Source organism: Eleginops maclovinus, chromosome 18, assembly GCF_036324505.1.
Source record: "Eleginops maclovinus isolate JMC-PN-2008 ecotype Puerto Natales chromosome 18, JC_Emac_rtc_rv5, whole genome shotgun sequence".
In the NCBI taxonomy this organism is placed as follows: Eukaryota; Metazoa; Chordata; class Actinopteri; order Perciformes; family Eleginopidae; genus Eleginops; species Eleginops maclovinus.
Window position 1 is genome coordinate 15,114,664 of NC_086366.1, and position 13,600 is coordinate 15,128,263.

Below are 13,600 nucleotides of genomic sequence, written 5' to 3' on the forward strand. Positions count from 1 at the left end.
TTTATATCCATCTATGTTTAATCGGTTACATTTTTCTGAGATGTTAAAAACTATTTCAGACATAGGTTTATTTGTGCCGATTGTTTCTCCTATACAGTTACATGTTAATATTTCTTCAGGAAGGATTACATTTTGAGTTTAAATGTCTAAGTAATTCGATATATAATAGAAAACATATTGTTTATACGTATAACAATGAGTTTACTGTTGTGATTTTACATATGAATTAAAGGGCTCTTTGGGTCCCTATACCCAACAAATGTTTCTTTGTATTATTTTCAGGCTTTAATAAAATAATGTAGCACTTAGGCAAAAAAATACAAAACAACATTCCATAACTGGAGGCCAGAATAGCAAATATCTCCACAGCCACAGAAAACTTTCCAGGAGAGCTGGCATATGATGGGATAAAGGTGATCCAAACTGCACAGAATATCAACATGCTGAATGTGATATATTTAGCTTCATTAAAATTATCAGGCAGCTTTCTAGCCAGAAAAGCGAGAAGAAAACACAACACCGCTAAGAGCCCTATGTATCCTAATACAGCCCAGAACCCTACAGGTGATCCCAGGGCACACTCAAGAATAATTTTATCCTTGTAATGGTTCATATTTTTAAAGGGGAATGGAGGGTTGATTGTCAGCCAAAGTATGCAAATTATAACCTGTATTATAGTAAAACCAAGAACACTGAGTCTCTGCTGGGCAGGCCCGAACCACTTCATCACATTACTGCCTGGAAGTGTAGCCCTGAAGGCCATTAACACCACTACAGTTTTCCCCAGAACACAAGAGATACAGAGGACAAAGGTGATGCCGAATGCTGTGTGTCGCAGCATGCAGGACCACTCAGAGGGCCGGCCGATGAAGGTCAGAGAACACAGGAAACACAGAGTCAAGGAGAAGAGCAGCAGGAAGCTCAGCTCAGAGTTGTTAGCCCTTACAATGGGAGTCTGTCTGTAGTGGAAAAATATCATGGCTACAGTCATCGCCAGGCAGGCACCAACGACAGAAAAGGAGACCAACAGTATACCCATCAATTCCCTGAAAGTGAGGAACTCAATAGCTTTCAAATCACAGTTATTCCTCTCTTCGTTGGACTTGTGCTCGGGAAGGCATTTGTCACATTTCACTGCATCTGAAAGCATAAACATGTTTAGGCTGTACAGGGCACACATCTTCAGATAGATAAGTAAAGTGCTTGCAGTTATTTTGCCCAATAGAAATGCTGATAGTGCTACAGTAAAGGCTAGGAATCCTGCGGTCTCACTTGTACTGTTGCTGAACTCCCCTTCAGCACAGGCGATGCAATCAAAACAGCAGATAGGCTTCCCTTTGACAAAAGCCCGACGTGTCCCTGGCAAACAGCTCTCACTGCAAACAGACCTTGGAACCTGCATCACAGTGACAGCATGAAATCATTCATCTCCTGATTAATATACTCAGTAATCAAAAATAATAGTGTATGACAAAACAATGTTACTTTCAAAATAGATCTAAAAACAAATGAATACACATGTACTTACTTCAAGATTCTCGCCTGCCCAAATGGCTCTCACATCTGCCTTCATCTCAAACTGCTGACCCTCAGGCTTGGAGGCATCATAGAAGCCAATAGTCTCAAAGACTATGTAACCGGTTTCATCCATCTGCCAGTTTACCAGTGCATAACGAGCCACTGGGTCACCCAACTCATCAAAGAACACATTATCACCAATCTTGGTAGTGAAATTGACCTGTGTTAGGTAATGGAGCACCTTAAGGGAAACACAGATGTTGTTATTGATCTATAGCTAGTAACATACACAGAAGAATGGATTTAGGCACAGAATTGTGTTTTTACCTGCCATGGTTGGGGATTTTCCCTATCAGCACAAGTATTGTTTTCAAAAGGCCCTTGTCCATCTTTGCAGGTAAATAACATGTGCAATGCATGAGCCACAGCGTATGTGGCCTTATAAACATTGTTCAACAAACTGGCATCTGAAACATCTGTGAAGCGCGTTTTTGTGTCCCAAAGAGACTCCTTCCCTGAACAGGCTTGAACTGAACTCTGTGCGTGAATTTCTGCTTGGGGAGTCAGGGTGCAGCCAAACGCCGTCTCCCACAACTCCACCAGTCCCTGGTCTCCCTGTGTGGTGGAGGGCCTGCTGTTAGCCAGGAATTCCTGCAGTCCAGGGATGTGAGCATTTAGTGCTGCAAAGCCCACCGCACCCTGCACCACAGCATAGTTTACTGGAGAGGCAATGTAGCGATATGTTATCCAGCCCTCACTGCCCACCCACTGCAGGCCTGTCACATTCTGAGCATGAAGCTCCTTAATAAGTATGTCGAGATCTGTACCATCAGCAAATGCAACTATGACCTTAGAGGTGGATTTTTTTATGATATTTACTACCTCTAAGAACCACTTTCTGGGATCAGTTCTGTAAATAGCCACCGAGTAGTCAACACAAACTCCTTCCCTTTCTGCTGCTTCCAGGAAAGTGGCCATGCCACCATTACCATAGTCACTATTAGTTCTGATAGCACCCACCCAGGTCCAGCCAAAGTGTTTTACAAGCTTTGCTAAGGCTTTACTCTGATAAAGGTCACTGGGGATGGTCCTGAAGAAAGAGGGATAGTCTTTTCTGTTGCTAAGACAGGCACAAGTTGCTGAATGACTGATCTGAAACACAGATAAAACAGAAAATTACTCATTTGCAATGCCTTATGCAAATCACACAGATGTTATAATATTTCTTATTTAACAACACCAATTCACTCACCACAGGTATTTGGAAAGGTCCCATGGTGCGTGCAATACCTATCGTAGAGGTAGATGTTGTTTCCCCTATGACAGCATGGACATTTGATAGTTTGCTACAGCTGCTTTCCCCATTGTCATACCTATTCATCAGGTTTAGCGATGCCCTAATGGAGAGAGGGATACTGGGGCAGGAGTCAAAGATCCTGTAACCCAGTGTAACTCCTGGCATCAGCTCTGAGCTGTTGTTGATTTCCCCTATGGCAAATATCATAGTATACGCGTACTGAAGCTCTCCTGGGTCCAATCTTACATAAATGATACATAAAAAAGGATTCACACTTTTACATTAATAAACAACACATTGTATAAAGATTTAAATTTTTCCGACCGTCTCTCACCCTTCACACTGGATTGTTCCTGGGTTGAGTTGGAGAGTTGGATTGACACTGACTGGGTTCTGATGGAAGGAGAAAATGCCTCCAATGTTGATGTCTCCCTCCTTGTGAAACTGAGACCATTCTTTTGTCCCGTATGTTTGACACATAGGCTTACCTCCTCTGACGGCCAGGAGGGACACAAGGAGCAGATCTGCTATCAACAGCATAGTAGCTATGTACCACCCAAGGCCCAAAGATAAAATCACTCAACTCACTGTGTTTTATAGTGTTTTTCTTCCTACTATCACAAAGCCACAGGGGCCTAAATGCACCATGTGATTATTGTGTTCCTTTCCACCAATTACAGAACTTGTGGTCTGACTGACAGATATATGGACTCATGAGAAGGCCTGTTATATTTGTTTGTGATCTTTGTTTTTAGAATAACCAGATCCTTACAATAATAATTTCAGGAGCATGCATCAATGGGGATATCTGAGCTGTTTTGTAATAAAACATTTCATTTTTACTTTTAATGACAAGTTTAAGGATGAAAATACCTACATTGTTGGACATTGGGCCAAGATTATTAACCTCTTTCGAATATGCTAAAATATCCCATTACTCCAAGGAAGCTAAATCCTACCGTGTTACATTCCAGAAGGAACTCCCATTTATTTAAGACATCAGATGTGTAACATAGAAATTATTTTAAAATGTTCAGGTGTTCAGTCAGTAGAGCTGAGAATATCAGTTTTAGACTTCAGGTTCAGGGATTCCGTGAACTGATATTGTCAATAGCTTTTTTTAAACTGTAAATATGGATAGTAAACGTGCTGCTGTGTTAACGGTGCAATGGTTTTCTAATACAAAAAAAAAAGTAAAATAGCATCTCAGATATTTAGGTTTCACTTTCATGCGCACTAATTTAAGGTCATTTTGATTGGTTTCTTCTCATCATATGTTTTTTAGTATTTCTCTCTGGTCTTAACAGTAAAATATAACATTTTGGAGCAAATATACAGAAAAGCAACCCAAAGCTAGAGGCCAAAATGGCAAATATCTCCACAGCCACAGTGAACTTCCCCGGAGAGCTCACATATGCAGGGATAAAAGTGGCCCATACTGCACAGAATATTAGCATACTGAAGGTGATGAACTTAGCTTCATTAAAATTATCAGGCAGCTTTCGAGCCAAAAAAGCAAGGATGAAGCACATCAAAGCCAGGAGTCCTATATACCCCAACACAGCCCAGAAGCCTATAGGTGAACCTACATTACACTCTAAAATAATCCTTTCAGTGGTATGAGCGGAATTTTTGTAGGGGAATGGCGGGGCAAGGGTTAACCACAGCACACAGACCAACACCTGCAGTAAAGTAGAACTTAGAACATTTGTCCTCTGAAGCAGAGCAGAACACTGAGGAACCGTGTTTGACGGCCTGTTAGCCTTAAAAGCCATCACCACTGCTATGGTTTTAGCCAAGATACAAGACATGCACAAGGCAAAGGTGATGCCGAATGCTGTGTGTCGAAGCATGCAGGACAACTCTGTGGGCTGGCCTATGAAGGTTAAAGAACACAGGAAACACAGAGTCAAGGAGAAGAGCAGCAGGAAGCTCAGCTCAGAGTTACTGGCCTTGACAAGAGGTGTGTGACGAAACCGAAAGAAGACACACAACACCGCCAGTGTTAAACTTGCTCCAAACAACGAGAAAGCAGTGAGCAGGGCGCCCATGGTTTCTCCATAAGATAGGAACTCGATCACCTTTGGAACACACTGGCTGTAATCTTCATTTGACCAGTACTCCAGTGGACACCGTGAACACTCGGCAGAATCTGAATGGAAACAATGAACAATGAAATGTGTTCATGCTGTTATCTGCATGTTATGACACTAAAGCTAATCGTTGGAGCCACAATGTTTTTTGTTTGTATATTGTATTTGCACAAATTCAATGTAAAATGGAGTTCTGACATTAAACAAAGGTTGGAGCATTCATTTGAGAGTGCACATAGGTTATCACCTGGTGATCTGGATTAGATGTGTGGGACAGGAAGCAAACTTTTTTTGAACATCATGGAGTCGAGCTGTGTGTTAACGTGTTTGTGTCAATGTGTGACTGGCATGGCATATGTTGTTTGCTGAATGTAAACAGATCGGGCAATGTTGATACCTTCATAATGGTGAATGTATTAAACTGAAAAAAAAAATGCATCTATAGATTTAACAATATACAGCTCATTGGACACTGTTTGTTAGTATGGAACACGCGTCAGAACCAGTTCTTCCGTTCACATTTAGTGGCTTAAAATTAGTTAATGGGTAGACCACTACACTGATACAGTATAAAATAAACAATGGCCTGCCAATGTTTAGAGACTTATTGGATTGACAGTGGAAAACATAGACTTTCTACATTAATATATAATGAGTTAGATTGTGGAAAAATTTTACTCACTGCTGGAATTGGTAATCTCTCCCGCAGCACAGGCAATGCAGGAGAAACAGCAGATGGGTTTCCCTTTAATTACAGCCTGCCGGAAACCTGGCGGACAACTCTCACTGCAGACGGACACAGGCCTCTGTAAAACACCACTCAACTCATCAGTTAATTATGAATGTTATTTTTAATTCAAGGGGTCTTGCTTAGTGTCTCTAAAAATGTGTTTTACTCATTGATCTTAGATGTTAATCTACAACGTGAAAGTGCCAATCCCAGTCTGAAATATATAGAGTATACATAAGTATATTAGTATTTATGTGTACATTTTGACTTTATTTACAATGGAGAATATACCTTTTTGAATTGGTCATTAATTATGGAAATGGCTCAGGTAACAGTTATGTATTTAAGAAATCACACAATGAATATTTTATACTAAACTCTTTTTACCTTTAGGGAACCACCAGCCCATGTTGTGTTTATTCCATTCATTATAAACTGCTTTTCATTTGGTAGTGATGCATCGTAGCTCCCTACAGCCACAAACACAGTATCTCCTGCTTGATTTCTCTGCCAGTTCACCAGCTCATAGGTCGCAGCAGGGTCTCCATTTCTATCAAAATACACCCTTTCTCCTGACTGAAGCGTGAAATTCACAGTTTGGAGGTGTTTCACAACCTACCAAATGAGAGCAATAGTGAGATATTGTATGAGTATTACTTTTTTATTCAAAGTATTTGATGAATTCATTAACGTCTTACCTGTTTTGGCTCAAAATCCTTTTTCCAGATACATTGACGGTTCAAGACTTCACCACATTTTAACATGTTATGCATGGCATGAGCCACAGCATACACAGCCTTATACACATTGCTGGATATCCTTAGCTCTGACACGTCTGTAAAAGGATTTTTGATTTCCTCTAATATCTCAGAGCCTGAGCACAGGGCCTGACCATAGAGGTCGGACTGAAAACTGCAACCAAATGTGGCTTCCCAGAACTCTCTCAGCAGATTATTATGAGGGTCTTGACCTGGCTTTACTTGCAGAAGAAACTCTCTGAGACCTGTGATCTTTGTTTTTCTGATGGCAAAGCCCAGAGTCCCTGTCAGGATTTTTGAGTACCTCTTAGTTGCCAGATGACCAGCCGTAATCCAGGACTCACTGCCCACCCACTGGAGCCCAGTCAGGTTCTGCTTCAGGGCTTCCTCAACCAGAATGTCTATATCACCCTGGGATACGAAAGCAACTAAAACTCTTGCACTGCCTCTTTGGATCACTCTGACCACCTTTGCAATGTTTCCACTTTGGTCAGTGCTTGATATGGCTTCTGAGTATTCAATACAGACCCCCTCCTGGTGTGCAGCTTTGATAAATGTTGCCATGCCATTGTTACCATAATCATTGTCACTTCTAACTGCCCCAACCCACTTCCAGCCAAAGTGCTTTACCAGTTTGGCCAAGGCTCTGCTCTGATAATAGTCGCTAGGGATGGTTCTGAAGAAAGAGGGGTACTCCTTTCTGTTACTCAAACAAGCGCAGGTGGCAAAGTGGCTGATCTAACAGAAAAAGGAAGGGAAACAAAACACATTTATTTAGTTTTAGATAAGTATTAATTGAAAAATGTAAGCAAAATAATTGTTGAATTATTGTCAGTCTTTTTCCTCAATGTTCATATGTGCCAACCCTTTAATCCCATTCTAAGCATAGCCCTGAAACAACCACAATAGCACCGGTATTCAGTCTTTTTTGATTGATGCTAGATTTACAAAATTGTAAGCATTTTGCAAAAACAAACAATATGAAATCAGTCACAACATTAAATATTACAGATATTTACCACTGGTATTTGGAATATCCCAGAACTTTGTAGCATCACAATTGTTGAGGAGGACTCAGAGGCTCCGATGATGGCATGAACAGATGACTGACTTGAGCAGGTTTCCCCGAGAGTTGTTTCCTGTCCATTGATTAGACCCATCACTGCTCTTGTTGAAGGCAGTGTTGAACCACAGCTATCAAATATCTTATAACCAATAGAGATATTAGGTAGCAATGAGCTGCTATTGTTGATCTCCTGGATGGCAAAAATCATTGTTTGGGCAAAACGAAATTCTCTTAAATGTATTCTGAAAAGAAAAAGAAATTGTTATATCTAACAGTTTTCCAATTTATGTAGTTTATGTTGATTGTGAAATCAACAAACAAGAAAAGAGACAAGATATGAAACTGTACCTGGAACATGTGAGAGCTTCTGGAACATCTGTAAAGGAGAGAGAAGGCTTTGATATTTGGCTATGGATGGAGAAAGCTCCTCCAATTGTTATATCTCCATCCTTTGATAACAGAGGAAACTCTGGGTTTCCAAGCATTTTACAGTGTTCAGTGTTCTCCTCTACTCCAAAGGCTCCCACAAAAAGTACAAACAGTAACATTGCAAAGAAACGGTCAAACGTCTTGAATAATCTGGCACAAACATATACACACACACCTTTGTTATAGCAATTGCTATTGCTGATCAGAACATATATCTCCTCTCATGGGCAGAGCTTCTGTAGATGATGATGATGATGATGATAGAGGTCCTCCTATCGATTCACTGTTTAATGATGTCAGAGCGCTTTGCTGTTCTTGTTGTGCAAAGGTTTTCGTTTGTAACACAAATACAGTACGTCAAAAAGTTTCAAATTAAAATGCATCATATGACAGGGCTACTCATATGATTTTAAAATGTATGCAAAATTAGAACTTGATAAGTTTGTTTCTAGCTGAAAATGTGTTTTTTGTAAAGTGCACAATAATAAAAAGGGAAAAACAGAAAACAAAATGAGGAAACATTACATACAAAATGTTTTATTCTCAGAAGTATGAGAACCAAAACATGCAGAGGTATTGCATTGGTTACTAATAAAATTATACATTTATGAGAAAATAATTATATAGTTAAAAAAATAATAACATAACATGATAACTTTACTTGAGTACTTTAATTTTATGCACTTTGTACTTCTAATCTACTACAATTCAGAGGTAAATGGTGTACTTCACTATATTTATTTAATACTTTTAGTTACTTTGCAGATTTGGATTATTGATGTGAAATATAATCAACACATAAGACTTTAGTTACATCTGGAGGAAATTCACTATCTGCCCTGCAGTATACAAAGTCATTAAAACTGCACCTTTACCAGCTTTGATAACACTGTAATGCATCAATAATTGTAATCAAAACACATGATATACCATCCAACCATCCATCCATCCATCTTCTCCCGCTTATCCGTCAGGGTCGCGGAGGTAACAGCTCCAGCAGAGAGCCCCAAACTTCTCTTTCCCTGGCCACATCAGCCAGCTCCAACTAGGGGATTCCAAGGTGCTCCCAGGCCAGCGAAGAGATATAATCGCTCCACCTGGTCCTAGGTCTACCCCTCGGTCTTTTACCAGCTGGACGTGCCTGGAACACCTCCCTAGGGAGGCACCCAGGTGGCATCCTCACTAGGTGCCCGAACCACCTCAACTGGCTCCTTTCAACGCCAAGGAGCAGCGGTTCTACTCCGAGTCCCTCCCGGATGACTGAACTTCTCACCTTATCCTTAAGGGAGATGCCAGCCACCCTGCGGAGAAATCCCATTTTGGCCGCTTGTATCCGCGATTTCATTCTTTCGGTCATGACCCATCCTTCATGACCATAAGTGAGGGTAGGAACGAAAATGGCCCGGTAGACAGAGACTCTTTTCGTCAAAACGGTACGTAAAGTGACTGCAGTACCGCTCCCGCTGCTCCGATTCTCTGGCCCATCTCACGCTCTATTGTTCCCTCACTCGAGAACAAGACCCCGAGATACTTGAACTCCTTCACTTGGGGTAAGGCCTCATTCCCTATATGGACAGTCCATCGGTTTCCTGCTGAGAACCATGGCCTCAGATTTGGAGGTGCTGATCCTCATCCCAGCTGCCTCACACTCGGCCGCGAACCGATCCAGTGAGCGCTGAAGGTCACAGACTGATGAAGCCATTAGGACCACATCATCTGCAAAAAGCAGTGGTGCAATCCTTAGCCCACCGAACTGCATAACCTGTCCCCCACGACTACGCCTTGAAATCCTGTCCATGAATATCACAAACAGGATTGGTGACAAAGCGCAGCCCTGGCAGAGGCAAACCCTCACCGGAAATCAGTCTGACGTACTACCGAGGACCCGGAAACAGCTCTCGCTTTGGGAGTACAGAGATTGGATGGTCCTGAGTAGAGACCCCCTCACCCCATACTCCTGCAGCAACTCCCACAGTATCTCCCTGGGAACCCGGTCAGACGCCTTCTCCAAATCTACAAAGCACATATAGACCGGATGAGCATACCCCTCCTCCAGGATCCTTGCGAGAGTGAAAAGCCGGTCCGTCGTTCCACGACCAGGACGAAATCCGCATTGTTCCTCTTCAATCTGAGGTTCGACAATCGGTCAGACCCTCCTTTCCAGCACCTTAGAGTAAACTTTCCCGGGGAGGCTGTGTAATGTGATGCCTCTGTAATTGGCACACACCCTCTGATCCCCCTTTTTAAAAAGGGGAACCACCACCCCGGTCTGCCACTCCTTCGGTACTGTTTCCGACTTCCACGCAATGTTGATGAGACGTGTCAACCATGACAGTCCCTCAACACCCAGAGCCTTCAGGATTTCTGGGCAGATCTCATCCATCCCCGGGGCTTTGCCACTGTGGAGTTGTTTGACTACCTCAGTGACTTCCCCCCATGAGATTGGAGTTGATCCCCCTTCATACTCCAGCTCCACCTCTAACATAGAGGGTGGAGTTGTCGGGTTCATGAGTTCCTCAAAGTGCTCCTTCCACCGCCCTAACACCCTATCAGTTGAGGTCAACAGCATCCCATCCTTACTGTACACAGCTTGGATGGTTCCCTGCTTCCCCCTCCTGAGGTGTCGGACGGTTTTCCAGAACAACTTTGGTGCCGAACGAAAGTCCGTTTCCATGGCTTCTCCGAACTTCTCCCACACCCGCTGCTTTGCCTCGGCCACGGCTGAGGCTGCTGCCCTTCGGGCCTGTCGATACCTTGCATCTACGTAAGGAGTACCCAGGGATAACATATTCCGGAAGGCCTCCTTCTTCAGTCGGACAACTTCCCTGACCATCGGTGTCCACCAGGAGGTTCGAGGGTTACCGCCCCTTGAGGCACCTAAGACCTTGAGACCACAGCTCCCCGCCGCAGCTTCAGCAATAGAGGCTTTGAACACCGCCCACTCTGGTTCAATGTCCCCGGCCTCCACAGGGATGCCTGAAAAGCTCCGCCGGAGGTGTGAGTTGAGGGCGTCCTGGACTTGGGATTCCTCCAGACGTTCCCAGTTCACCCGCACTACATGTTTGGGCTTACAAGGCCTGTCCAGAGGCTTCCCCTGCCACTCGACCACTGCTCTGGTACCACGTACACTTATGAGCATCCTTATATTCGTACATGGTGTTTGTTATGGCGAATCCATGACTGGCACAGAAGTCCAGTAACAAACCAGCACTCCGTTTCAGATAGGGGGGGCCGTCCCTCCCTATCACACCCCTCCAAGTGTCTCCATCATTGCCCAAGTGTGCGTTGAAGTCTCCCAGCAAGACTAAGGAGTCCCCTTCGGGAGCCCCATACAGGACTCTTATACGGGTCTCCAAGAAGGCTGAATACTCTGAACTGCTGTTTGGTGCATAAGCACACACAACAGTCGGAGTTTTCCCCCCTATGACCCGCAGGCGTAGGGAGGTGACCCTCTCGTCCACTGGGGTAAACTCCAAAAAAGCGGCACTCAACCGGGGGCTTGTGAGTATCCCCACACCCGCTCAGCGCCTCACACCTTGGGCAACTCCTGAGAAGAATAGAGTCCAACCCCTATCAAGAAGTAAGGTTCCAGAGCCGACCCTGTGCGTAGAGGTGAGCCCCACCAGATCCAACTGGTAACGGTCCACCTCCCGCACAAGCTCCGGCTCCTTCCCCCCCAGAGAGGTGACGTTCCACGTCCCCAAAGCCAGCTTATGCCGCCCGGGTCTGATCCGTCTGCTTTCACTGCCACCTTTCTGGCAGCGCACCTGACCCCATCGCTGTTTCCCGTAGGTGGTGGGCCCGCGGGACGCAGAAGCGGAGGTGTTGCCCACGTTGCTTTTTCGAGCTGTGCCCGGCTGGACTCCATGGCAAGTCCGGCCACCAGACACTCGCTGGTGAGTCCTCCTTGTGGGCCTGGCTCCAGAAAGGGACCCCGGGCTTCCTCTGGGCCGGGTATCCTCACTTTCATGTGTGTTTGTCATGAGGTCTTTTGAACCAATCTTAGTCTGGCCCCTTACCTGAGACCAATTTGCCATGGGAGACTCTACCAGGAACACAAGATTCCAGACAACACAGCCCCCAGGTTCATCGGGGCACACAAACCTCTCCACCACGATATGGTGCTGGTTGTCGGAAAGGATAGACATGATATACATTATTCTCAAATGGACCAATTTGCATAATACATATTTTTTTCTTTTGATACTTTAAGTATATTTTGATAATGATGCTTTTGTACTTTTACTTGAGTCACATTTTGAATGCAGGACTTTTACTTGTAACCGAGTATTCCTACACCCTGGTACACTTTTACTTAAGTACAAGATGAGAGTACTTCTCCCACCTCTACCAAGACAAGTTTACTACTGTGACATGCAGTTGTGCATAAATGAAGATATGAATCTATTTGAAAAGTTGAAGACTATCGTTTTAAAAGTGTTTGTTGCAGAATATCATTTATATAACATTTAAATCATTCAACATTATGTATTTAGTAATCAACCAAATACATTGTGTGTTGAAAATGTGTGCAAGTGTTAGGAGTGTGGCTTTGGGCATATGTGTAATTATATGAAAACAACGAGAATTTCAGATAAAATACAAAATAAATAAATAAACATATTTTTATTTTAAAAGTATTTTTTTAATATCTTATGATTGCTGGTGATTTTTGGTCACAAAAAAACATTAACCACTCATGTGCAATTAAGCAAGGCATTTAACTCCTTATCTGATTCAGTGGAGCTATGAAATGGCCAGGTTCAAGGTGTGAATGTGTGTAACATGGCTGAATGTGAACAAGGCATTTAGAGATCAAAAAAGGGAACATGGTTTGCAAAGTAACGTCCCTGAATAAAGTGAGGTTAAGATGTTTTATTTTAATAGGTTTAATACAGTTGGCGCATTCTAAATAACAAACATTATCTTTGCGGGAGACGTTATAATACATTGACAATACATTTGTATGTATTTTTTGGAAATATGAATTGAAATAAAAAAAATATTGGGAAGGCATTTCTCATTATTCACTGCATCTGAAAGCATAAACATGTTTAGGCTGTACAGCACACACATCTTTAGATAGATAAGTAAAGTGCTTGCAGTGATTTTGCCCAATAGAAATGCTGATAGTGCTACAGTAAAGGCTAGGAATCCTGCTGTCTCACTTGTACTGTTGCTGAACTCCCCGTCAGCACAGGCAATGCAATCAAAACAGCAGATAGGCTTCCCTTTGACAAAAGCCTGACGCGTCCCTGGCAAACAGCTCTCACTCCAAACAGACCTTGGAACCTGCATCACAGTGACAGCATAAAATTATTCATCTCCTGATTAATATACTCAGTAATCAATATATCAAGATATTCATTTCAAAATAGATCTAAAAACTCATTAGTACACATGTACTTACTTAAATATTCTCGCATGCCCAGATGGCTCTCACATCTGCTCACATCACAGCTGAGAATATCAGATTTAGAATTCAGCTTCAGTGATGCCGTGAACTGACATTATTAACAGCTTTTAAAAAACTGCAAATATGGACAGTAAATGTGTTCTTGTGGTAACATCCTGCAATGGTTTTCAATTAAAAAAAATTAAAATATAGCATCTCATCAATTTATTGGAACAACATTAGGCACGCTAGAACACAGAACTTCCCTTTATGCTGATGACCTAATTGTATTCATATCCAAATTAAATGAAACA

The 13,600-nt window shown here is 42.8% G+C and overlaps 2 protein-coding genes across 2 annotated transcripts; both read right to left on the minus strand.

Moving 5' to 3' along the window:
• Positions 1-226: 226 nt before the first annotated feature.
• LOC134880472 (extracellular calcium-sensing receptor-like) lies at positions 227-3,355 on the minus strand. Its single transcript, XM_063907417.1, has 6 exons — positions 3,150-3,355; positions 2,771-3,056; positions 1,846-2,670; positions 1,529-1,759; positions 1,273-1,396; positions 227-1,140 (listed from the first exon to the last, which is right to left on the minus strand). The coding sequence occupies exons 1-6, from the start codon at positions 3,353-3,355 to the stop codon at positions 227-229; spliced, it is 2,586 nt and encodes an 861-aa protein (XP_063763487.1).
• Positions 3,356-4,062: 707 nt separating this feature from the next.
• On the minus strand, positions 4,063-8,010 carry LOC134880286 (extracellular calcium-sensing receptor-like). The gene is made up of 6 exons (XM_063907111.1): positions 7,811-8,010; positions 7,416-7,704; positions 6,337-7,134; positions 6,026-6,253; positions 5,591-5,714; positions 4,063-4,967 (listed from the first exon to the last, which is right to left on the minus strand). The coding sequence occupies exons 1-6, from the start codon at positions 8,008-8,010 to the stop codon at positions 4,063-4,065; spliced, it is 2,544 nt and encodes an 847-aa protein (XP_063763181.1).
• Positions 8,011-13,600: the final 5,590 nt, after the last annotated feature.